The 27,581-nt window shown below is 32.4% G+C and overlaps 2 protein-coding genes and 1 long non-coding RNA gene across 3 annotated transcripts; all 3 read right to left on the bottom strand.

The window, feature by feature from the left end:
* Window positions 1-1,232: 1,232 nt before the first annotated feature.
* Window positions 1,233-1,948, bottom strand: LOC145037264 (uncharacterized). Its single transcript, XR_013678704.1, has 2 exons — window positions 1,696-1,948; window positions 1,233-1,443 (listed from the first exon to the last, which is right to left on the bottom strand). It is a non-coding gene; the product is annotated as an uncharacterized LOC145037264 (long non-coding RNA).
* Window positions 1,949-15,286: 13,338 nt separating this feature from the next.
* On the bottom strand, window positions 15,287-19,955 carry LOC145037263 (putative glucose-6-phosphate 1-epimerase). Its single transcript, XM_078985886.1, has 8 exons — window positions 19,504-19,955; window positions 18,834-18,908; window positions 18,625-18,681; window positions 18,374-18,531; window positions 18,163-18,294; window positions 17,971-18,073; window positions 16,162-16,261; window positions 15,287-15,702 (listed from the first exon to the last, which is right to left on the bottom strand). Exons 1-8 carry the CDS (start codon window positions 19,579-19,581, stop codon window positions 15,488-15,490), a joined length of 918 nt encoding a protein of 305 aa, XP_078842012.1. The 5' UTR covers window positions 19,582-19,955; the 3' UTR covers window positions 15,287-15,487.
* Window positions 19,956-24,033: 4,078 nt separating this feature from the next.
* LOC145037262 (altered inheritance of mitochondria protein 32-like) lies at window positions 24,034-27,133 on the bottom strand. Its single transcript, XM_078985885.1, has 5 exons — window positions 26,664-27,133; window positions 26,467-26,552; window positions 25,435-25,734; window positions 25,251-25,334; window positions 24,034-24,540 (listed from the first exon to the last, which is right to left on the bottom strand). The coding sequence occupies exons 1-5, from the start codon at window positions 27,009-27,011 to the stop codon at window positions 24,156-24,158; spliced, it is 1,203 nt and encodes a 400-aa protein (XP_078842011.1). The 5' UTR covers window positions 27,012-27,133; the 3' UTR covers window positions 24,034-24,155.
* Window positions 27,134-27,581: the final 448 nt, after the last annotated feature.

Here is a 27,581-nt window from a genome sequence, read left to right as displayed (position 1 = left end):
TTTGGTTGGTTCGCATTTGAAATTAGTGGGTTTCGAATTTGGGTTCGTATCTGGGTTTCTCAAACAACTGAAATGCGAATATGAGACAACTGATTAATTTCTCAGTTAATGCGATGAAATGCGAATGAACTCAAAGACGGATGGATGCAAGATGCGAAGAATTTGAATGAAAATGCGAAGTTTTTAATGTATAAATGCGAATTGGGGAAGAAAGCTTAGAGTTTCGCATTTGGCACCTGATCTTTTCAAGAAATAATATAAGTGGTCCAACTTCGCAAAATGGGGTCATTTAATCAGAAAATCGATCATTCTTCAAATATGACATTTAATCAGAAAATCGATCTAAAAATGAGACATTTGGTGTTTATCGATTTTTCAGGGTCGACGGGTTGTATGAAAAGCGAAGGCTGAGTAATTGAAAATTAGAGGATCGATGGTTGCTACTAATTACTTGTAACTGGTATTGGTTTCATATCGATGGATGTGGATTCGCATATGAAATCAATTGTGTTCGCATCTATGAAATCAGTTCGCATATGACATCAATTGAGTTCGCATTTGGTTTTGTGGGTCAAAACAGTTCGCATAAGAAGTTCACGATTTGTTTGAGGTTAATTGATTTTGATTTCGCAAGCTTGGAGTCGGAGATCTGGATTGTGTTCGCATCTATAGAATGCGAGGAGAATTTAATGGTGATATTCAGTTCGCATTTGGTGACACAAGTACGTGGTTGATGATTTTTGGTTGGTTCGCATTTGAAATCAGTGGGTTTCGCATTTGGGTTCGTATCTGGGTTTCTCAAACAACTGAAATGCGAATATGAGACAACTGATTAATTTCTCAGTTAATGCGATGAAATGCGAATGAACTCAAAGACGGATGGATGCAAGATGCGAAGAATTTGAATGAAAATGCGAAGTTTTTAATGTATAAATGCGAATTGGGGAAGAAAGCTTAGAGTTTCGCATATAAATGAAAGTACGATGCTATTCCTTGTATTTAGTTGTTTTCAATGCAAAGAATAAGATAAAATGGAAGTACGGTATTAGCTAATCTGCAATTGCATTCAAATATTAAGAATATTTATAATACCAAATGTGCAATTTGGGTTAAAAAAAACTTAACTTGAGCTTGTAAGGGGAGATAATTCTCTAGAATAAAATCACTCTTTCTTTTAATCGTGAGAATCACAATCAGTTGAACTGTTGAAGAGATGAAGTAACAGGTCCTGCTTCGAAAAAATGAGAGAGTGGACATCAAATGAAAAAATTATCCAAAACCTATAAATCAGATAAACTAAAACAACTTAAAAAAATAATAAAATTCTTACAATCCAAAAACAAAACCAAGATGAATTAAACACAATAATCATAGTCAAGTTTTGAAATATATTGAATTAACTTGAACCAATATTCTGCACATTGGGTGTTAGGCAATATACTCCTGCAAAAAATAATGTAAAACAAGCTCATAAATTGTGAATAAAATAAACAACTAACCCTAAAACTGGTTGGAAATAGTGTGTGCTGATCTCATCAAATAATCTGGCATTTATGAATAGCTCTAAATAATCTTAAACAACATAGGTGAGTGTAAGAATCGATATATCCATGAAACACAGAGTAAAATCATTATATGACAATTAAGTAAAACTAAAAAAAAACATGGAACAGAGAATTTGATAGAACTATTTACCTGGATAGTGGTGAAGATGGAGATGGTTAGTGAAGGCTTCAACGTTGGGGTTTAATTAGAGTGTGAATACAAAGATAGGGGAGAAGACAAAGATGGTAGACGATGGTGGTGAGGTCATGATAACAGTTCGATTTCTGTGATTTTCACCCAATTCATAACAAAAATTGTTATTTTTCTTGAAAACAAACATTAATTAAATGGATAAGGATTCAACAACTACAGTAAAATGATAGAGTAATAAGATATTTCCTTCATTAACCGGAGTCCATATCAGTACAGATAGTTGAAGATATACCTGAAATAATACAGATAGTTGAGAAATGTCAAAAGGACACAAATACCCTTAGTACCACTTAAACAAGAAAGCTTTACTCTAGATACACTTATACAAGAATATTTAATATACAAATGATTACCCAAAATGTAGACAAACATCAGAACCTGAAATGGAGAGGAAACACCGGAAATTGAGAGTAAACATTGACGATTATGTGATAAATGACTGAAAAGAACACTTTAAAATTGCTAACAAAAACCTGTATTGTTAGAGAACGTTTGTAAATTAATAGTGTTTGCCTCCTGGTTCTGCAATAGAGAGAGAGAGAGAGAGAGAGAGAGAGAGAGATGGTTGGAGACCTATGACCACAAAAAGAGAATATATGTGTGCATATGGCTTAAAGAGCACTAACCTTGAAATCGTGTTGGATCCTGGTCCACTATGACACTTGTGAAAATGGTTGTCTGAGGTTTCTAGAGAGTCGAGTGCGACCAGCTGTGAGTAGTAGATGGTTAGGTCTCCAGGTATGTGTGTAAAATGCGTAACACTTACGACCTCACAGATAAGAAATTTTTTGCAGTCAATTGGTCATATAAGGGGATGGGGCAGAGATATGAAGAAAAAGATTCGTTCTAGACTTGACCAGTGCAATCGATCAAAATCAAATAATTAGAGAATAGAACAGTAGCATATGCTAGATGTCGAGAGATGGGGGTTGTGAACGGTGGTAAGATGAAGTGCGATGATGATGAAGGTGGCCTGTTTGATGGTAGTGAAGGTTATGTGACAACAAAGTTTACTGATGGTGTTGTGATGTTCGATATTCGGGTTTCTAAAGGAGATATGCAAGAGAAGAGAAAGGCAGAGGTGTTTAGCAGCGACTGTAATGGTCTCAGTGGTCAAGGTGTGGTGGGTAACTGCGTCGAATATGGGAGGAATTTTAGAGTATTTAATAGAGAGGGAGAGAGTTCAAGGAGAGAAGAGATGGCGACTCATCTAGGGTTATTCTACAAGGAAGGGCTATAGATACTAAGATAAGAGATGATATATAAAGTTTATCTATAGACCGATTCAATTGGCAAAATCTGAGGAAGACGGGTTCTTCTTTGACCAGTTCAATTTGAAGAAGAAAGCCAAAGCCTATTCAATATGTACGTAATTCATGTTAACCGCGTAAGATTTGGTATTTTTCTATGCATAAACTCATTGTAAATAGCGTAATAAGGGTTATACCTCTTAAAATTTAATATTATTTTATTAATGATTACTTGTACTAACAGCTTAATGGTTTGGACGTCTTAAAAAATATTATTATTATATTGAATCTATTTATGGAAATAGTTGGATTTCTATTATAAGGTAGTATAGATACGCATGCTTTGTTAAATATTTCTATTAAATTATGTTAATACAATAATAAGATAAGAATATAAAATAACATTTTTAAAAAATATATAACATCAATTTTTATATTGATAAAAACTTCAAAATTAAATTTGTTAAATATATGTGATTTCATATGGTGTTATTTCTTAGTTTACACTATAAAAAGAGAATATCCTTTAAAAAGTAGTATGAAAACAAATCATATTTCGTTTCGTGTATATATTTAGCCAATAATGTGACCATTTAATTTGTTTAACATGATAAAAAAAAAAAAAATATTACATATTACAATCGATAATATTATCCTTTTTGAACATGAGAAACAAGTTTAATGCTCAAATGTATAGAAAAAAATAGTGTTGGCTAAATATGAACACGAAACAAAGTATGTTACTCTTTTAAGGCATTAACCCTCAAACAAAATAATACTTCACTCTATGTTATCCTAAAGGCAATTCACAAATTATGATCACAACTCACCAATTCATGTGGAACTAGTATGTACAAATATGTCAAACTAGTAAATATAAAAAGCTAGTTATGTCACACCCCCAAACCGGATGGTGGAAATGTCTGAGGGTGGAATGATGACCATAGTATCACAATAATTGTATATATTTAGACACAAGTACATAAACAACTATCATATCATATGATTATATCGGTTACATGACCCACATGTTACTTAGTATCAAAATACATTACAAGGATTGCATGTTATCAAATAAAGTAGTTTTCATAATGATTTTTGGTGTCTTGTCTTCAAAAGTAGCTCCACTGATATGAGCTTAATTGTTTGCTGAGATTACATATCATTTTAAAAGTCAACATAAAGTTGGTGAGTTCATAAGAGTTCAGTTGTAGAAAGATCCGATATTTTTCCGTATATGAAAATCGTATCTCCATCTTGTAAAAAGTTTTGTATTTGTACGCATTCAACGTAAAAGAAGAATGTATTTGTGTAGTATGTATCCAAAATCATTTATAAAATAAAAGTTCTCATAACTTCTAAACTTAAAAAAAAGTATGACTTGTCATGTGATTTTTATTATCCAAAAATCGAGTGAATAAGTAAATGATCATACTTATAAATGTAGTATATAAGTAAATAATCATACTTATAAATGTTGTGTATAAGTAAATGACCATACTTATAAATGTAGTGTATAAGTAAATAACCATACTTATAAATGTAGTGTATGCGTAACCAACCATACTTATAAATGTTGCATATAAGCAAATAACCATACATATACTGTATCTTGCACTAGAATTTATTATTCAATGTTATAGTGAGCCTTTATAATCGAGCTATCGATTGTACGTAATGCTGCCCGCCACGACGTTTCTTTGGACGTCATGAAATGTTAAGGCAATTGTCACCCTAGACCTGCAGGTCTAGCTGTAGCTAGCAGCTTAGGTGCGGGTTGTCAACCCCATATAGATCTATACACAATTATCCCACTCATTTAAGATTTAACAATTATAAGGTCGGGACTTAGTGTAATGGTTGAAGAAATGTCTAACATAACCCATCAAAAGTATGTTATTCTAGGTTGTAAATGAAATCAAAGCTTTCCCATGTTCAAAATATTGTTCTACATGTATGTTGGTTACCCCAGTGTGTAATAGTATTACCTAATGGATAATGCTATTATCCAATGGGTAATGGTTTATCCAATGTGTAAACACAAAGTTTTAATCTTTCAAAACTAGACTTTTGGTAAAAAAAAATTAAGTTTGTATTTATCCAATATATAATAATAATATTATTATTCAATAGATAAAGATATCATTTACCTTACAAAAGCTCCAATATGAGAAACTTGTGCATATGAAAGAATAAGACTTGTGTGCTTTCTTTGAAAACATGAATATATGTATATATCTTCATAAAAGGAACATAAACATGCATGTAATAGTATTACCCAAAGGTTAAAAGTTTTATCCAACATATATTAGAACTAGGACCTTTGTGTAAAGCATTTGTCCAAAATGTATTTTGTTTGCATGATATGTAACCTCCTCCAAAAGTGTAAAATGACTGAAAACTAGTAGAAAATGGGGTATGAACTCACCTTTCGTGCTTTCCTTAGAAGATGGCAAGAAATGGTGAGAAAGATTAGGTAGAATTCAAGCTTTGGAAGACAACACCTCCTTGAACTTCAAGATTCTTTCCTAGGGTTTTTGATTCAAGATTATGAATAAAATAACCAAAAGATGATGATGGATGGGTGATAGAACTCGAAAATGTGGAAAAAACACTTACCAAAAGATTTGTAAAAACACTTGGAAACAACTTGGAACTCTTAGAATCACTATAGAGAATGTAAGAAGTTTGAAGATGGAGAAAGGGTGGGTAGAAGGCCTTTTGGCCGATTTTTATAGAGAAGAGAGGGGAAAGAGAGGGAAAGGGTGGGTTGCATGGGGAAATGTAGAGGTAAGTCATTTTCATTAAAATAATAAGCTATGGTGTTATGATTATTTTAATGAAGGTAGGGTTCTTGGATTAAAATAATCAAGGTAAGCTTCTTTGATTTTTTTAATATAAAAATGATATGATGATGATGTTCGATATGGAGAGATATGTTGGGAGAGAAGAGACATAATTTGTCTTATATAGTTTTTTTATTTAAAAAAAACCTAGCCCTTGTTATAAAAGTTTGTCATTTTTATAAAAGTGTGGTGGCATTTGAGAAATTGGTAAGGTTTAATAGCAAATAAAAATATTTTTATTTAATATTATAACAATAATATTAACACCTTATGATTAAATTGTTTTTCTCAAATTTGTTGTATAAAATGTAAGCGTTAAACGTGATAACATTTCATTTTTCTTGATGTATGACATTTTTCCAGAATAACCACCGGAGTATCAACAAAATATTAGGGCATATGACGTTTAAAACGTGTTTATGGATTTGTGTACACGTAAACCTCGTGTTATGAACATTACCTAATTCCCGGTAATATTGGTGTGTTTTATCGAATTACTACATTACTGTAGTTTACTGATCGCAATATAAACGTTTATTCTATTATGGATTCGAAATGGTGTATGTAACATTATACTATTCAATAATACATTAGGGATGTTATGAAAATCACATTTCGCCTTTTTGACCTAATATACGCACAATTGACTTTTGTTGACCCATGTTGACCAAAATTTGACGGATGCCACAAGTTAAGAATTTAAAGAGTTCAAGAGAAGAAACAAATGTAAAATTCAATTAGAAACATTATCTAAATGATAGAATGACCCCTTGAATAGTTGAAATATAATCTTATAAATATATGTTACTTAGGGTTATATGTAAAGGTAGAAACATTGTATAAATAAAAGGATAATGAGATAAGTATTATTAGTAAGTGATAATGCCATTGATGCCATACAAATGTTTATGAATTTTTTTAATTGGTCCCTCGTGCTTTTTGGTTTTCTAGGTGTTTAAAATTCTATTTGAAGGTTTAATACATCATTAAGGTCAAAGAGTATGGTTTAAAATGTGCTTCGAGTCAATGTTGAAGGGATAACCTTGTTACTCCAGGCCCCTTTCTGCCCCATCATTAAAAGAAAAACTCCACATAATTTAAATAAAAGAAAATTCATTAAAGGAGTGTCACGTTATAAAAATGAGCTAAATTAGAGGATTTAAATTAGGAAGACCGATAAATTGGACTTTCTCTAATTCCTCCTTCTCCTGAAAACTCTTATGCTTTGTTCCATGTTGGTGTTAGTTGACAATGACAAAATACATGAAAGTTGTTGTGCACATCCAAAGAGTTTTTACCAGGTACCCTTTTTGGTTACTCTAATGGGATACATCATAGGTTCGATCTTATTGATTTTTTTTGGAATTGAAAAAGATGAAGGTGTTGCTTATCTTAACAAATACACACAAAATAAATATATGAAGCTATACTACTATATACCATAGTCCAAATTCCCTTTTGGTTACTCTAATGGTATACATCATATGTTCGATGCTATTGATTTTGTTGGAATTGGAAAAGATAAAGATGTTGCTTTTCTTAAAAGATATTATTAGGATTGCTACTAGCCCAACCATGCTCAATATAGAAGAATAATGAGGTTCCATTTTCTGAAATCATGTGAATCGGATATGGCGTTTTGTAGTTAGAAATTATACTTTTTCTTATTACGACAACGGAAGCATTAAATACAATAACTATTATTTTAAGACCATTTTAAAACAAAATCATCAAGGATCCAATTACATTAGTTAGAAAGATTATAAAACAACAATATGGTGTTTAAGGGTGACAACCTTTGATCCCACTCAGAATAAGGGAGTTAAAGAAGATGGAAAAGACAAAGAGTATGATCTTCTGTATTGGTATCCACCAACAAGTTCAAGCCACCAAAAATTAAATTTCTTGCTTGTATTAAGAACTTCTTAATCCTTTAAGAACTAAACAAAATTTAGTCTTATAGGAGAAGCACTTTAAATCACAACCACTTTACTAGTCTTATTGAGAGAGAAGGAGGATAAGGGAGAGTGTATCTTTAGGCAAAGGGGAAACGAAGAAGAAGACCAACCTCAAAGGAAAGCCTTTTCTTACCTTATATATACACACATAAAATATCTAAGGACCATACTTTCATCATGGTCAAAGGTAAGGCTTATTGGGAGCATGATGTGTGCAAGAGTAAGATAAACAAGAAACCTCCATCCATACTTGGGTGGGTTCAGCCAAAAGAAAGAAAGAGAGAGAAGGGTGGAGTGGTTAACACTCCATCACATTTCCCACATGTACATGTTTAATCTAATGAACTCAAAGGGTTCTAAAACTTTATACATGACATATTAATTCATACCTTATGAGTTAATACTTAGATACGCTCTTTGGCAAATATTAATATTTCATAAAAAAAATAATTTTTCCAATTTAAATACAATAGTTAATGATATTTATTAGTAATAGAAATCTAATAAATATTCAATAAGTGACTGCTTAATAATAGGTGTGGCCTTATAGGATCATATGTTAATTGACAATATCATCCAAACTTGATTCCTGAGCATATGAATCCTACAATCTCATGCTTGCACAAGATTCATTATGAATTGATATGGACTATAGTTGACGTCTAGCAACATACTATTTGCCCAAATAACACATGAAGAGATGGAATCTATCAACATCCAATTCCAAGGGCTCAAATATTCAATTGATGCATATGGTAAGTTAATCAATATTCCATTTGTTTAAGACATCATGTTGTATAGAAGACATGGAATGCAATCATTTTTATTTATTGTCCAACTTTAGGTGATGCGCCTTAGATGTCTAACTCTCAACATATAAGAGGAAAAATCTCATCTTGACTACATATACCTCTTGTATAGTTCATGTTATACACAACAGTTTCCTTTATAATTGCACAGTTACGAACCATGTTTAACCATGTCAAAGCATAGCAATTTTCTATACTCGAGTCCCTGATATGTATCTCGGGTCAAAGGATACAAAGATATTACTTTTGTTCAAGATTCACCTATGATAACAATCCATGAAGTGATCTTTGAAGTAGGTCATGTCCAATAGTTGTTCTCTAACAAGTATATATATATAAACTTCGTTGCAACACCTTTCCATTGTCAATACATGAAAATCAATCAATCCAATTCATATTAGTCTTTATTCATAGTTATTCCCACAACGATGAACGACTATGGTCAATTTAGAATAACTAGGTTATTCATGGATTAAACATGTTAACATAGAACACAATAACAATTTAAAATAACTAGGTTGTTCACGTATTGAACATGCTAACATAGAACACAATAACATTAATGTAAAAAAAGATTCCCATATGTCGAATTAGATAAAATGTCATTACAATATAGTTTAAAATATCCAAAATGACAAAATTGCAAAAAATGGTCCCTATGGTATGCATTTTTTTTGGGATTTTAGTCCAAACCATGACTTTTTTGAATTGGTGGTCCTTTTGAGGTAATTTCGTTGCGTTTTTAGTCCCTCGATAGATTGAAATGACTGTAATGCCCTTGGGTATTTATTTTCTATTTTTATTTCATTTTTCTAAAATCTTATATTCATTTATTTATTTAAAAAATTAAAAAAAATAAGTGGGCCCACATCTCTCTCTCTCTAAACATAAAAAACACATATCGTCTTCTTCATCTGTTTGGGGATTTGGAGGAACGAAAGAATCGGAAACGATGAGAAGTTCCGATGGTGGTCATTCAAATCGCAAGGAGGGACAGAGTGGTCGATCTCCGACGACCCTTTGAGGCTTTAACTTGCATCATCTCCGGTTGAGAGCTAAGGGAACGAGTCTCCGTTTTCGTCTGTTCGGAGAAGCTGAAATCACGAATGGAAGGCTGTGATCAGGAAGCTCCGATGGTGGAGTGTGGTTCTGCAGTAGTTAAGCAGTCACAAGGGGCGGGTAGCTATAATGGTGGAAGAGCAACAGTTTTTCCGATGAGCTCCTTCTCGGCTGATAGCTCACTCGTCGGAGTTGTGGCTTCAAATCACCAATAGTAAGAGAAGAGAGGAGGTGCTGGAGGTGATGGAGAACCAAGTGAGGATGGATAGGGAGTTGTAACAGCTCGCTAGTTTACCGGTTCTTCTTCCTCTTACTTCATCGAAGCCAAAATCGAGGACCACTGCAAACGAGAGGATGTTTTGAGTTGTTGATCGATAGGGAAGAACGAGGGAGGAAGGAGAGAAACTGAAACAGGGGCGGCAGCCTTGGTTCACCGGATTCTTTCCTCATGAACACCCCCACATGCTGTTGTTTTCTATTCTTGCTTCTCCCTTCTCGATTAGACAAGGATCGAAGAACCTCCCTCGATTTCTAGTGGTTTTATTGCTGTTAGGATTGATTGTCGGAGTAAGAGAAGGAAAATGGGGGTTGTTGGTCGACAAACGGTGGCCAACAGTGGTGATTCACATTGGATACCGGTGCTTCTATGGTGGAGTAGTGGTTGAGCAGTGGTGGTGTTTCAAAATCAATAGGCTTGGGAGTTGGGGATTGAGTAGAAGAAGATGACAAAGACTTTCACGAGAGAGAGAGAGAGAGAGAGAGAGAGAGGTATTTTATTATTTTTTAATTGTTAAAATAAATTAAATATTAAATTTTAAAATTTGACATCCCCATTTTTACGGCCAGAAAATACCGATTTGTTTATGCTTTGTTTTATAAAATCAGAGTAATCTTTTAAAAAAAAATGGTTGCGGAATTTATTCCCAAAACAAGATAAGATAATAACTTATCAAAACATCTCTCAAAGAGAATGTATTTTCATTTAATAATAAAACCTTGGGATGTCATGTTCCGATACAGACATATAGGCATAAGCAGAACTTACATTTAATTACACAATTGATTTATATCTCCTTTAAATCTCTCCGTGAAATATGTCTTCGTATTAATACCTGTGATATAAAGAAAACTGAGTGGGTCAGGCTTGGGAGCCTGGTGAGCGTATAGGGTTTTCATCCCACAATGTTATATCATATATTTATAAATATAGAACATTCAAACTTGTACAATTTCACCATATAAAGGCAACTCTTATCCCACCCCATCGATCCTCACAACGACACGATCTAAACTCTCGTATCTAAAATTTTCCTCTTTACCTGATCCCTACTCACGGATCTAAAACTAACCTTTTTCACCTGATCCATACTCACGGATCTAAAACTAACTGATCCATACTCACGGATCTAAAACTAACCTCCTGATCTGATCCATACTCCCGGATCAATAATTGTACCCAATCCATACTCCAAGAATAGAGACAATTAACTATACCTTAATCTTGATCTGATCCATACTCCCGGATCAATAACTGTGCCCAATCCATACTCCCCGACTAGGTACAATTAACTTAATCTTAATCCATATCTGATCCATACTCCCGGATCTATAACTGTGCCCAATCCATACTCCCGGACTAATAGCAAGTTTATCTCTTTACCTGATCCATACTCCCGGATCTAAAACTAACCTCTTGGTCTAATCCATACTCGCTGAATAACTAGATCAATAATAACAACATCGGGGCCTCTCATCTGTTTATCACACATCAACTATCTACCCATGTTCTACCCAGCATATTAGTAGATAAAAATATATATTTTTATACATAGTTTAAAACCTGTATAACATTCTCATTCAATACCTATTCCACATAACAGATGAGGCACACCCACATAACACGTATTTCATAGAGAATAAATCAGATCTATGAGATAGAAGAAAGTGAATATACATTCACGCATATAACAACAAAATATACACATAACACGTATTTTATATTAAATACTTAATAATTATGCGTTAGAAGAAAGTAACCACACACTCACACATATAAACAACAATATACTTAATACACTCAAACCATACTTGTGTTATTATTGTGTTTATGAAAGGTAGTATACACACACACACATATAAACAACAATAAACTTAATACACTCAAACCATACTTGTATTATTATCGTGTTTATGAAAGGTAGTATACACTCACACACATAAACAACAATAAACTTAATACACTCAAACCATACTTGTATTATTATCGTGTTTATGAAAGGTAGTATACACTCACCTGATCAGAAGATGATCAGACAGCACTACGGCTCTAAGATTAGTACTTCTTCGGTGAAACCGGGATCACTTCACACACCGGGTTTCTCGCGGACAGAGCTTCGACTCGAAAACTCCTTTTCTTCTCGGGATCTTCGGGCTTCGGGACTTGCTTCGGGTCTCGGGATGATACCGGGGCTTTGGGGGGGGGGGGTTGGTAAAATAGGGCTTAGAGAAGGTATCGGGAGTGAGAGAGCAAGGGAGGAGCAACCAAAATCGGCTGACCCTTGATTTCTATTTATAGGGTGAGATTTTAGGGTTCACGTCGTGAGTTTTAAGGCTCACGTCGTGGGGATTGATCGTCATTGCATGCGTGACTCATCCACTTGTGTCTGACAGCTCCGGAAGGTCAAATCTCAAAATTCACGTCGTGAACACAGTGTTCACGTCGTGAACTCTGACACAGTACCGGGTTTCGTGCCCCGAACTTCAGAAATTCATAACTTTCACATACGAACTCCGTTTTCGACGTTCATTATATCGCCGCGAAGGTGAGATTATGATCTACAACTCTCGTTTAGAATCCATTGGCTAATTTTGAATTTATTTTTAATATGTTATAAATATATTACTTTTAGTAGGCCGGGACAGGAAAACTCCGTTCGAAATTCATAACTCCTTCATTTGAACTCCGTTTTCGTCTGTCTTTTTATCGTTGGACTAATATTGATGAGATCTTCAATTCTCATTGAGAAAGTTTTGGCTAAATATCACTCGAGCTCAATCTCGAGTTTCGGGCTGCATACTGCTAATGCTGAAACTTCGAAAAATCATAACTTCCTCATACGAAGTCAGATTTAGGCGTTCTTTTTATGCACGCTCATGGTTTAACGTATTCTACGACTTTCATTTAGATCGCTAAGGAAAAATATCGCTCTAACGTAAATTCACTATTTACATCGGCTATGTCGTGCCGGTTATGTCGCAAAACTTCGACAGGTCATAACTTCTTCGTTATAACTCGGATTTCGGCGTTCTTTATATGCACGGAAACCTTGTAACATATACTATAACTTAATTAATATTATTGCTTCAAAATAATCTTCCATCAAAAAGTCATTTTTGACGCTTAACGTCTCTAATTGACTAATCCGGATCTACAGGCGTTACATCAAATAATGAAAGAAAAATGAAAAATAAATACCACAAGGGTATTATAGTCATTTCAATTTTTAGAGAGACCATTTTCACATACAAATCAGTCTAAAATGACCATGAAGCCAAAAAAAAATCGTGATTTGGACTAAAACCCTAAAAAAATGCATACCACAGGGATCATTTTTACACTTTTGTCTATCTAAATATTAATAAAGTATATAATTAAATCCAATCACTAGCTAATCAAGTCATATTCATTTTTGCATGACCCTCAAACTTATTTTGAGCAAACTTATTTTGAGAAAGAGGCTTCGTGAATGGAATTGTTAAATTATCATATGTATAAACCTAAACCTTGCTAATGAATACATTTTTCAATTTCAATTCCAGACAAATGAAACTGTATTTCCATTGAATATGTATAGTTTTGTTCGTAACCATCGGGTCTCTTGCGATAACGATGACACAAGTGTTGTCGTAAAGCATCTCAATGACATTTTTGATGCTAACGTCCAGATCATTCGTGAATTTATTCATCCAATCAACTTCTTGAGCCGCCTCTAATGCAACTATGTACTCAGATGTTGTTGTAGATAGTACAACCATTTCTTGTTTTAACCTTTTCCAGTAAATGACTCCTCCATTGAGGGTGAAAACATAACCCAACTTTAAACCGGTTTCAAATCGATCCAAACCGTTTCCTATAAGCTTGATATTTTTGCTTGGAAACCGGCTTGAAACCGATTTTTTGACTCAAACCGGTTTTAACTTTTGTTAACCCAAACCGATCCACTTTCCAAAAAATACCGTTTGTTCACCTCCAGTTATATGTAACATTATTTTGAAATATGTAAACAGTAAATTCTCTTTGTAACGGAATCACATGAATCAAACTGGATTGGATCAAACGGCCTAATGGGTCAAAAGTCGTATTTGACAATATTCCATAAAAAAATGTTTATGGATCAACCCAACAAACTGATTCTAACGCCTATTAAAAATATATACGTTTAAATCTGTTAGGCGATTTCCAATCCATTAATTTTACCTTTTAATAAATTTACTCCTCACCATTTATCTAACAAGTAATTCATACAATATGACATGCAACATCTCCACATGACAATTTCAAGTCATTTATTCAGAAGTAAATTTACATCAACTTTTATTGACAAACGGATGTCATTTAAAATTTAATTAAAAAATAAAACGCGTGAAATGAAAATTATATCTTCATTTCAAATATTTACAACCTCCTAAATTCAGATTACTACAAAAGAATTGATACCTATTAAATATATTAGCTCTTTTATAATTACTCAATCCACCCACTTTACAACCTACATTCTTTAGCATCTCAGGTTGTCCTTTTTATTTGTTAGACTTCATAAAAGTTTTTAAAGCACGAAATAAGTATAAGTACAATAGCCGTGATTAAGGAGAGACCGAGGGGTATTTTGGTCATCCTCTTCAGTATGTGTAATTGTGTATCATGTACGTACAACCAGTTATGAGAAAAATACAATCATTCCAAACAACAGTTTTACAAAAAACTTTATAAGTTATTTTCAATTATAAAAGAGTAAATCACACGAATGGTCCCTATGGTTTAAAGATAATTAGTATGTTTGGTTTCTAAATTATATTTTTAACTCGTAAGGTCCTTAATGTTTATTTTTGTTACGCGCTTAGTCCGTCTTACCTAAAAAAACTATTTTGTTATTGATTTTTTAATTTATTTAAATAAACTCACCCCTCTCACCTTACCTTACCTATCCCATTATTTTTTCATATTTAAAGAATAATTTTTTAGGTAAAACAGAGACCAAACGCATAACAAAAACACACAGTAGAGACTAAACGCATAACAAAAACAAACAGTAGGGACCAAGTGTGTAACAAAAACAAATAGTAGAATCTTTCCGAGTTTAAAAAATAAATTAATGACCAAATACGCAAATTACTCCAAACCATAAGGACCATCCGTGTAATTTACTCATCATAAAATCAAGGACATTGAAATATTTTCCAAAGACAAGACAAAAAGTTGCAACTTCTATCTTTTATCTTTTGTCACTGATAACCCAGTTCAATAACTCAGTTCAATACATGTCTGAAGTATCTAAAGTAGTACAATACTGTCATGTTTTGTCATATACCTGCATTGGTACTACAAATGCAAACAAACGAGATACTACTTTTTTAACTTAATCAAACCAGTTCTAAAAAGTTTCAAACGATGTCTAGAAAAACGCGACACCTTTTACCAAACACACAACCTCTCTCTCTTTCTCTAAACAATCCCAACACCAAATCCATGTACTATTACGCACCAAAACAAACAAATCGATTCAAATAAAAAAAAAATCTTACTATAATTAGCGCAAGCCAAGAACCTTGCGTGGGTCGAGCTGTCCACTAAAATAACTAGAAGAGACAATAGAAAGTTCTTGTCGACCTTTCCACTCTTGATTCGGTTTTAAACTTATTGGATTTTCAATAGCTGCGGCATCAAGACATAACATTGCTTTGTAGTCTTCATCGCCCAAATCTTGAATCGCCTTTGACTTTTTGTCCCAAGGGTTCCACACAACTGTCGTAATTTTATTATTGTTATTCATTTTGGGATTTTTTTTGAGTAAATTACACGTATGGTCCCTATGGTTTAGAGTAATTTGCTTGTTTAGTCCCTAACTTATTTTTAATCCCTACTGTTTGTTTTTGTTACGCGCTTGGTCCCTGTCTTACCTAAAAAAAACTATTTTGCCCTTTATTTTTTAATTTATTTAAATAAACACACTTCCAATCTCACCTACTCACCTTACTTTACCTATCCCAGTATTTTTCACTATTTAAATAATAGTATTTTTAGATAAGACAAAGACCAGACGCGTAACAAAAACAAACAATAGGGACTTTCCGAGTTAAAAAAATAAGTTAGGGACCAAGCACGCAAATTATCCCAAACCATAGGGACCATTCATGTAATTTACTCTTTTTTTTTATTTTATGAAAATGTAATTTAATTTAATTGGTATGTGATGAGATAAACCTGCATCCACCATGCCTTCTTTACGTAGGACGATTGTGCGTTTTCTTTCGTGGTCGATTATCGCGATTTTGTTGGGTGTGCTTAAGTACACTCGATCGATCTGTAAAAATAAAAAAAAATTAAAAAAAAAAAAAGAATAGCAATGTACTTTTATTTCTTTATATAAAGGATTTTGCTTTAGTAAAATTATGAGTAAATTACTGAAATCATCCCTGTGATTTGGTTAAAATTGCATATTTGGTCCTTAACTTTTATTTTGCACTCGGATCGTCCATGTGGTTTGATTTTGTTGCATTTTTCGTCAGTGTGGTTTTGTCAAAATTGCATGTTTGGTCCCTAACTTTATATATGTAAGGGACGAAAAACGCAACAAAATCAAACCATAGGGACGAAAAATGCAACAAAATCAAACCATAGGGATGATCCGAGTGCAAAAGAAAAGTTAGGGACCAAACGTGCAGTTTTAACCAAACCATAGGGACGATTTCAGTAGTTTACTCTAAAATTAACTAATTATAGCAATGGTATTTGAATACAAAGCAATTTTTATTGCTATAAATGGATAGGTTTTTGGAAGCCTAATAAGATAAAAGAAAAGGGGGTAATACTTATTATCATAAAAGACCTTGTATATTGTGTGTGTGTGTTTTTTTTTTCCGGATTAAATCTCGTGTTTTATTTTTTTCTTGAAAAAGACATTGTATTTTTCTATTTTTTTATTTGGCCCTTTTAGCAGGGTTTTTTTCTGAAAAAAAGATCATAAAATGTTAGGGTTTTTTGGGAAAGAAAATAAAAGGTTGAGTGTTTTTTCGGAATAACAAAGGTTAATTTTATAAAAGACCTTATATTTTGTGTTTTTTCTGGCCCATTTAGTAATTTTCTTTTTTCCAAAAAAAATTGTAAAATGTGAGGGATTTTTCGAGAAAAACTAAAAAAGTTTAGGGCTTATTTGGAAGCGGTTAAAATGTTGAGGGTGTTTTTCGGAAAAAATAGATACAAAGTTTAGGTTTTTTCTGGAAAAATGAAAAAATACAAGATCTTTTTCAGGGAAAAAAAATTTAATCTCACAAAATATAAGATCTTTTTTGATATTAATCTAAACTAAATGGTTGAGGGTTTTTTTTCAGCAAAAAAATGGTTAAATCTCATAAAAGACCTTATATTGTGTTTTTTGGATTAAACCCCAACTTTATCTTTTTCCTGAAAAATACCTTGCATTTTGTTATATTTTTCCGAAAAACCCTCAAATTTTTTTTTGGTTAATCTCATAAAAGACCTTATATTTTGTGTTTTTTCCGGATTAAACCTCATCTTATATTTTCATTCTTTCCGAAAAAACCCTCAACTTTATCTTTTTTTTTTCAAAAAAAAAACCCTCAACCTTCTAAATGTTTACAAATAAATCCTCAACTCTTTTAATTTTTCCTGAAAAAACCTTCACATTTTACAACTTTTTTTAGAGAAAAACATCTAAAAGGTCCGCATCGAAAAAAAAAATGAAAAAATGCAAGGTCTTTTTCATGAAAAAAATAAAGTTGAGATTTAATCCAGAAACAACACAAAATATAAGATCTTTTATAAGATTACCCCAAAAAAATCAAGGGTTTTTTTGAAAAAACATAATATATAAGGTCTTTCATTATATAAAGCTGGGGTTTAATCCAAAACAAACACAATATATAAAGCTGGGGTTTAATCCAAAACAAACACAATATATAAGGTCTTTCATTATATTAACTTAAAAAAGATGGATTTTTTTATAAGATCATAAGAATAAAAAAACTGAAAGTAACAAAAATAAAATCTTACATCTCCATCAAAGGTAATTGCATCTGCTTGCTCTGTGTATCTTTCTCTCATTAACAAATTGTCAAAGTAATCAAGTGTCTCCAACCCTTCAACACGTACTTCACTGTATTTTAAAAACCACATATATCATTCTACCTATCTAAAAACAATAATAATCACAATACTAAAAATCAAAAGTAGGATTATGCAAACCTGACATCTGATAAAGAAAAGTAGTTATGAAGAGCAATAGAAAATGAGAACCCTTTGCTATCTACATTTCTCACACGAGGAATCAGAGTAAGCTTCCCAACACCAATAATCACACGAAGCCTCAACTCAAATCTAAACAAAAAACATATATAAAATAATCAGCCAAAATCTATAAAAGATTTGATTAAATCATGTGGAAACTAGAAAGTACCTATGAGGCCATGTTTTCAGATCCTCTTCTGTTGATTTCAATACAAGATCCACCATTGATTGATTGTTAGGTGGAGGTAAAGGTGAAGGTTCATCATCTATTGACCATAATCTATTCCTTGCAAATCCATGTTGCTCAAGTGCACCAAAATTTGCAACCTGTAATGGATATTACAGTTTATACTTTATAACTGTGTTCTATTGAGAAAAAAAAGCTAAAAAGAATGGTTTTGTGGATTGTTGAATGGAAACCTGAGGAAAGCAAATGGGTATGCCACCTCTTATGGATTTGGGGGGTTTCCAAACAGCCTGCAGACATAGAGAATGTCCTCATGAGTCATGATCATACACATGCACATAATATACATGAATTCAGATCATTGCTTGTATGATATTTAACTTTATTGCAAAAAAAATGAAGAGATTTTGGCTTTGAAGTTTGAAATACATAGTTGGATCACCTTACTGCTCATGAAAAGTAGCTCTTCTCGCCTTTCATTCTTCCAAGAAACAACCTGACCTCCATACAAGAGCACCTAGATGGAAGAAGAAGAAGAAGAATAAGAAGAGAATGAATCAAAATCAGAAACTGTTAAACTGTAATTTCAATCTGAAATGGAGTCAGAAAGTTGTATGTTACTGGAAAAGAAGCAAATAGAGAGTAAAGACATTCAGCATTCAATAGTATACTCAATGTGAAAGCCCTAGAATTCTGGGCTGAAAGTCTGAAACAGTCGCATAATAAATACACAATATTTTTACGATTGACGAATCAGTAGATTTGAAAATTGTGGACTTGCAATGTATAATTCCATCATTCTGACTCGAACAAATACTTCAAATATTTGACATTTTCCCCAAAAGTTTGTGATCATAATTCGAGTTACATAACTCCTTCGAACCAAAAATCACAACTCAAAACAACAATGCTACAGAATTGAAGAAATGTGGAGCCAGAAGAAGGCGATTAACCACTTGTTAATCGTTCGACAATCGATCAACAACTTGCTTCTGGCACCAAATTTCTCAAATTACTCTTTCACATCAAAAAAAAAAACAAACGAAACATGTAGAAACTACTAGAGAATCCTGTGATGAACAAACGAAAACACAATAAACGTAATAACGAACCTCCGCTGTTGATCCGGTTGGCTCACTGAGTACAACTCTAGGCGATCGATCTCCATCATTGATGATATTAACAGCCATGTAGAATCCTTCAGAGTTCACAGAATTACACACACAGCAATTATAAAGAAAAACGAAGAATCCAAAGCGACAGAAACGGAATACGACGAGAATGAAGAATTTGAAAACGGTGGACAAAATCACAGCAAAATGGAATGAGAATAAGACGTATAAATAGAATCATTCTGTTTCTATAAACACCGCGTATTTCATCCATTCATCCAATAAAATACAAAGATTTAAATACTAAAAAATGGAATAAAACAAAAACAAAACAGATCATCATTAAATACAATAGATTGCAAATCTTAAATTAAAAAATAGCAGGATCTTATGCTTAATCTTAATTTGACTAAGATTTTTTAATGATTTATTGTAACAGAATCGATCCGATTGGAAGAACAGGCCACCAACTATGTATTTATTTTTTATTTTTTGTTTTTCTTTTTTTAATAAACTAGTGGACGAGAGTCATCGGGTCGGATCGTTGGTTCTTGTGAAATGGGTTCGAATCGGGTTTAGAGAAACTATCTTTGACCCGCTTGTGCCCTCCACGTGGTCTTTCAGATTCAGTGTCAGCGTTTTTATGCCATGTCATCCATGACTTTTGGATTGATTATCATATATGTCGATCATCTTTGGATATTGAAGTATTAAACTATTGATTATTTTGTGTAGCTAAATATATTTTTATTATAAGTTTTTTGGCTAAATAATTAAATTACTCAATGTGTTTTTTTTGTGATAAAAAGAATCGAACATTTTTTTTAGTTTATTTTACATTTTAACTTTAGGTTTTATATTTATATTTATACGTATATTAACTGTTTTGAATGGCACACTTACTCAAAAACTAGATTCTTGACCATCAAAGACACCTTGAAATACATCTACTACGCTAGATCAAAGGTTTATATATATATATATATATATATATATATATATATATATATATATATATATATATATATATATATATATATATATATATATATATATATTAAATACTACATTAAAAGTCGTAATTATTTTAAAGATAGTTTTTGGACCTTTTTTAGTATATTGTAGGTTTCAATTTATGTTTTATTTTAATATATAATATTTAAATTAATAAATTGAGTTTATTAGGTTATCACAATTAAATTTATAAATTAAATATATATGATGTTGAAAGTTAAAAGGGATTAAAAAGTTGTCAAGTCAAAATTAATTAATAAAGAAGTTTATTATGTTACAAAAAATCAAATTAATATTTTTCATGATAAACATTTATTTTCAATCATATAAGAGGAATGATATTTTTTATAAGAGATTACAAAAAAAAACAAATTAATATTTTTCATGATAAACATTTATTTTCAATCACATAAGAGGAATATTTTTTATAAGAGATGTAAAATATTGTTTTGATATGACCATTAAATTATATGGTCAATAAAGCAATGTTTGTATTTAAATTGCTTTGATATGACGATTAAATCATATGGTCAATAAAACAATGCAAGTGATTGAAATAGTTTCTATAATAAGATTCTTGTAATTTCATTATAAAATATTATAAATTAACCTCAAAATAAAATTTTACAATATTACATCAAGACACAATGTTACATTAACTTAAAAACTAAACATAGATCAAAGGATATATAGGCACAATGTTAGTATGATATTCATCATTGTGAATACATATGAAAGTTGACTCTTTGCAAAAGTGGATAAAACTGATCCGCTCCAATATCCAATTGCATCGGTTGTATATAACCAATTGGATTGGATCGATTCATAAAATACAACATTCAATTATAATTGTATTAGTCAGTTCCATCAAGATCTATTGGATTTCAACTGATAAACACCCTAACAATGAGCATGTAGATGTGGTTCGATAATCTCAATATACACAAGTCCAAAAAGTTAGTCTTGGAAGCAATTATTATTACTATTTTATGGGTATTATGACGGTTTAGAAATTTGATAGTTTTTTGAACCGGTATATAAAGAAATGACTCTATTATTGATTTGGTAGTGGACTATTTCTTGTTTTTTTTAAATAGAAACAGTAAGATAACCATAGAATTTAAGGATGTCAAAAAGTTTTATGGGACCCCATCCCCATGGGGGCCCCATCTCATATGGGGATATTTGTTTAAATAAATTGGGGGTGGGACAGGGGTGGGGATGGGCAGTTCCGTCTTGAAATCCTCATGGTGGCCCCGTTTATATATATATATATATATATCAGTATAATAAACAATAACATGATTTTGACTTGCCAAAATTCAGCAAAAAAATGCTTTTTAAGTTGTTAACAACATATAAAATTTTGCTATAAATAACTATTTGTTACCCAAAACTAACTTTTTTAGTCCAAAATCAATTGGGGACGAGAAAACGGGGACGGGGGCGGAGGCAAGGATAATAAAAGAAATTCATGGGTAGGGGCGGGGGCGGGGATGCAACACCGTTATGTTTGCCCCCGTTGAAATCCCTATTTACTTGCCTATGTAACGGAGTTTTCCCCTTCTACTTTCCTGTTAATGTTATTAATAATAAAAATAAATCTCATAATAATAATAAAATTCACTATTAAAAAAATCCAATTTATAAGAACAGAGACTTGAAAAGCAAGTTAATATGTTTTTTTTTTATTTGTTTCTTTAGATTATTTAGATGGTTTTAGAATTTTGATTTTTGAATTTTAAATCGTGGTATTTGAATTAGCCCCAAATTTTTCTCTTTTATTGTCTTAAATCTTAACTAATAATTCAAATAACATTTAATTTATTTAATTTTTTTGCCATTTATGAAATTTTGTATCCTAGACTTTAAATCGATTGGCACTCTCAAAAGCAACTAAAATATATGTTCATTAGGACGATGTCCGTTTCAGAAATTGAATCAACTTTTTAATAGTTATACTTGTCGTTTCATTTTAAATTTTATAAATTGACTATCGTAACTGTCAAAATAAAATTACACACTACAAATTAACCGATTTAAAAAAAAAATATAGTATATTTCTATATACACCACACGTGCAATTGTTCAAAAAGCCTAAAATCATTCTTTAATTTATTTATCAAGATCGGGATCTCATTTAAAATCGTATTTTCTTTTGCAATATCTAAAATCAAATTAGGTCGTAAAATCCAACAAAAATAATTTTAAAACAAATATATATATATATATATATATATATTTTTTTTCATTCATCAGTTAACAATAAATAGTCTAAAACATAAAAATATATATTTTTGATATATTATTTAAGGGGAAATGATATATTTACCTAACCATGTATTTTGAATTTGCTCATTTGGTCTCATAACTTATTTTGTGTTTTATGAGGGAATAAACTCTGAAGTGACCTATCTTTTTAGTCATTTTAACCAATATTAGCCAGTGCCACTTAAACATTTTTCCATTTAAAAGTCAAAATCACATCGTAATCTGTTCAACTCCAAAGCCGAAATCAACTTGTTATTGTTCAAGATCATAAAGCTTGAACGCATCATGAAACTCCTTTATCCCGCCGTCATCTTCTCCGCCGGCGTCGGCGCTTCCTTTAAGGAACCGGTGTGACTTTTTCAGTTACATTTGACAAAGTGAGTTTTTCGTCAGTGCATCTAACGAATGTTGGTTCTGAATTGCATCTATCACATACAAGTGTTCTTGCATTGTGACAGTTTTCGCAATCGTAACCCATTTTTGGAAAATCGGAAGATCATTGTGGATTTGGAATATTTGTAATTTGACTAAAATAGCACACACTTTAATGATTCTGGATATGTTCTTTGGTGTTGATAAGGGTCAATTGAAGAACAATCCATCAACACAAATGGTTTTTCTTTTGAAAGAATCGAATATAACATCTTTTTAATGAGTCCAGAAACAAGATTGAAGGTTGTTTTGACTTTTGTGCATCTAGAATTCAAATAGTAATATGAAGAAACAAAAAAAATTTGTTCATCAAAACAAAATCAGGAAAGATAACAAAAACCCAAAAGGACTCAAATTCACAAAAAAATTAAATTAAATTAAATAAATAAATAAAGGCGGGGGTGGGGGGGGAGGGGGGGAAGATGGTACAACTCAGTGAACTAAATGGAAAAATCTTCATAAAGAACGAAAATAAGTTACGAGATTGAATGGTCATATTCAAATACATCATTGGGCAAATATATCATTTGACATTATTTAACAATAAACAATTCAAATGGGTATTCTACGTAGTTAATCTAATAAAAAATATTAATTTGTTTAAAAGAAACAATCCTACTACGATCTTACAAGACCGGAAACAATTTTCCTAGACAGGTTGGATCATATAATCCTACAAGTAAGATCACAATTTTAACAACCTTGATACACTCAATCGCAAAATCGCAAAGGAGATCAAATAGGTTTTTTTTTTTTTAATAATTAAATTAGAAAAATGCATCAGTGCCCTATAGATAAGTATAATAATAATAATGAGTACAAGAAAGAAGAGTCACTATATTAAATCCCGTACAAAATTATACACAACAATACAAAGTATACCCAATAATAAGTTTGGTGATAATAATCTCATTTTGAAGTTCGAACTTCATTTCTCACCTTAACCTTTTATAAAAGCTATAAACCAAACCAACAGTTACCACAACTCCAACCACAACAGCCACTGTAACTATCTCATTTTCCTCCCATTTTTTCCACAACAAATCAATTTTACTCGTCGATTCTTTTTCCTCTTTTTCATCTCTACAGCATGAGAACCCATTTAAACCTTGACAACACCCTCCTCCCCCTTCCCCAATCCCATCTTCTTTCTCTTTTTTAATGTTATCTTCTTCTTCTTTCTTGTTTTTAATGTTCTCTTCTTTGGTTTCGTTTGTTTCGTTATTCTTTTCATTGATTAAAGTGTTTCCATTTGGAAGTGATGGTTCAATCGCTTTCAATGAAGAAAGTTTCTTCAGAAGTGGAACTCCCATTTGGCCCCTAAAAATTTATTCAACTCGATTTCAATTCATTTCTCATTAAAACAACATGACATGACATGACAGAACAGGTTGTACTGTATTTGTACTGTGAAAGAGATAGATGTTAATGGGACAAAATTTGTAATTTCTTGTCCCACCGAAAAAAGTGGGACAGGACTTGCTCTCAAACTCGATGTACAACCTGTTCTGACATGACCTGATAGGTCAGAACATGTTCTGATAGAGTCGGAACATGTTCTGTCAGAACAAGTTGTATTGTATTTGGACCGAGACTGTGACAAATGTTCATGGGACAAAAATTGTTATTTTTTTGTCCCACCTAAAAAAGTGGGACAAGGACTTGCTTTCGAACTCGATGTACAGCCTGTTTTGTTCTGACATGACTGACATGACAGAACAGGTTGTCCGGTTGTCCTGTGTCAAGGACAAATGTTAACGGGACAAAAAAGTTCTTGTCGTGGGACAAGGATTTGCTCTCAAATGCAGTACAATCTATTCTGACATGACAGAACAGGTTGTACTGCATTTGAACCGAGAATATGACATGTTAATGGGAGAAAAACTTTTAATTTTTTCTCCCACTGAAAAAATTAGGACAAGGACTTGCTCTTGAACTCGATGTACAAAAGACGAGAATGCCCTTAGCATACACATCTTTGCATTTAATCCTTACTAAACGAGCCAAATTAATACACAAAAAGAAGGTACCTCCAAATTCTCTCAATGATTTGACCTTTTCCAATATGATCATCAAGCAACTCAGGCACATCATTTGGACTAACATAACCATACCTATAACACAAAAACAATAAGAGCAATTAAAACATAACAAGAACAAACAAAATGAATATCAAAAAGAAAATGAGGAAAAAATGGGAATAGATTATTTTACCAATGACCAGAAACTTTGTTATTTTGAACACTATAAATTATCAAGTTTCCTGCATACTTATGGCCACCAACATGTGAACATGCACTAACATACACATTCTTCAATCCTCTTAATTCAGCTTCCTCTTTGAATTTCTTGATTAAAATGGGCCCACAAAAGCCACACCTTTTATCTCGACTACTATGAGCACACACAAATATGTGTGATCCTGTCATCTTTTCTTGAACCCCTGTAGACCATTGTTTTCTATTCACAATAACTTCATCCACAAAGCTATTAATATCCGGCTCTTTCAATCCCCTTTAATGAAAAAGAAAAACAGTGAGTAAAATGCCAAATCATTTTACAATAACAAATTATGAGAAGGTACAAACTACAAACTACAAACCCATGTTTGTTTTGTATGTTAAAGTGGTGGAGAAGATGTTTTTTAGTGTTTGTTTTTTATATACCATATTGCTTTATGGTTTGAGACAATGTTTTTTTTAGATATTCCATGTTTCTTTCATATATTCCCAATGTCCCACAAAAAAAAAAAAAAAAAATATTAGTTTCCTTTTGGGATATCACAGATTGAAATTTTCTATTTGTGTGTTAGTAGCAATTATCAACAATTCAACACTATAAACTAATGAAATAATTTGGGTTCATTAGATTTCTTTACTTTGACAAAATAGCCAAAAACTTCCTATGAATTATATGTGAAGTAAAAACATGGTTGAGTGAAATTTCTAAAACTAACTGTTGCAAATGAAAATGATCACTAATCACCTTGTACATGAACATATAAAGAGGTAGAAGTTTGCAGAAAAAGAAACAACAAGCAAACCTGCAACTACTAATCTATTTCCTTATTAACAAAGTTTCACAACACTTTTTATGCCAAATTCTGTTTCATATGCCCAAATTAACATAAGCAAAGGGCATAGATTAATAGATATATAAACCTAATCACCAGTTCTTCACCAAAAAAAAAAACTTATATACTTGTATAACTAACCAAATTAAAACCCTAAGGGATTCGTGGATTACCTATACTTGACCATTTCAGGGAAAAGCAATACATCTCCATCTGATAGCTCTGTACCTTCACGACCCTCGCATATCGTCATTAAAGTCTACAAAATCCATATCAGAAACCAAAAACAACGCATCAAACTTTTACAATTTCCAAACATCGCATCAGAATAAACGCATAACGAAATTAAACTTATAAATGGAGGAGTAACCTTCACAGGAATGTCGTTCTTACGAGCTTTAAGAGCTCCAGCGAGAAGCTTAGGGAACGGATGGCTGTCGGAGGATTCAACTCGAGAAGGCCACGTGTCGTGAGTTTTATAGCAGAGGATAACATGGCGGTCGTAAGCGATAGCGGTTCCGGCGAGTTTCTCGGTGTGCATCTCCTTCCGTAAGAATCCGAACTTGACATTGTCGTCGATCACCGGAGGTTCTGTGGTGGCATTCTCCGATACGGCGGCCATGTTGGATGAGTGAAAATGAGAGGAGGCAGAGAGATAGGAGATAGCAAAGTGTACGGCGGGAAACCGGCTACGATTTGTTGTTATAGTTAGTTGCATTTGTGAGTCAATAACAGTCCAATAGTTATGGATTGGTACCGGCGGTGGTAGGTCATGGAGGCTCTTCCCCACCTAGTGTTTTTGGATGTTGAAGAAACGATGTTGTGGAACCACGCGCTAGTGTTTTTCAAAGTTTCTAATGCACCTAAAATGTAAGGAAGTGAGAACTAAATAAATTAAAGTTTTGGGAAATTAATTAATCTAAAATAATTCTATAATAATAACCATTTTTTTTTAAATCTTTGTAAAATGATTATTTATTTTAGAATGCAGAAGTAGTTATGATTATTTCGGAGTTGGTGGTGGTTGGTCGGTTTCGGGTTCGAAATCTAACACACGTACGTATCAGATTGAAAAGTGTATTTCGTGCTGTATTCTAGAATGTAGAGACATTCCAAATGTTGTTTTGGATAGGTAATATTATGGTATTTGTGTGTTTTTTGTTCTTCCATAAGGCACAAGTAATATATTTCTTTGTCTTTGTTCCTTCGTTGTAGTATAGTTCTTTGTATTTATTCCTCTACAAGTAGTGTTTTTTTGATGGTTTTCGTATACTACAAGAATGAGTAT

Source organism: Lactuca saligna, chromosome 3 (genome assembly GCF_052625555.1).
Source record: "Lactuca saligna cultivar CGN05327 chromosome 3, ASM5262555v1, whole genome shotgun sequence".
NCBI lineage: Eukaryota > Viridiplantae > Streptophyta > Magnoliopsida > Asterales > Asteraceae > Lactuca > Lactuca saligna.
Note: the sequence above shows the minus strand (reverse complement) of the source record. Positions and strands in the feature narration are given on the sequence as shown.

Coding starts and splice junctions, on each gene's coding strand:
- LOC145037263 (XM_078985886.1), bottom strand. CDS start 19,581: ATGGCTGTTAATATCATCAATGATGGAGATCGATCGCCTAGAGTTGTA. Junction 18,532..18,624: donor TACCCATTTGCTTTCCTCAG/GTTTCCATTCAA, acceptor TATCCATTACAG/GTTGCAAATTTTGGTGCACT. Junction 18,074..18,162: donor TTTTCTTTATCAGATGTCAG/GTTTGCATAATC, acceptor TTTAAAATACAG/TGAAGTACGTGTTGAAGGGT.
- LOC145037262 (XM_078985885.1), bottom strand. CDS start 27,011: ATGCAACTAACTATAACAACAAATCGTAGCCGGTTTCCCGCCGTACAC. Junction 25,735..26,466: donor CCTGAAATGGTCAAGTATAG/GTAATCCACGAA, acceptor TTTTCATTAAAG/GGGATTGAAAGAGCCGGATA. Junction 25,335..25,434: donor AACAAAGTTTCTGGTCATTG/GTAAAATAATCT, acceptor TTTGTGTTATAG/GTATGGTTATGTTAGTCCAA.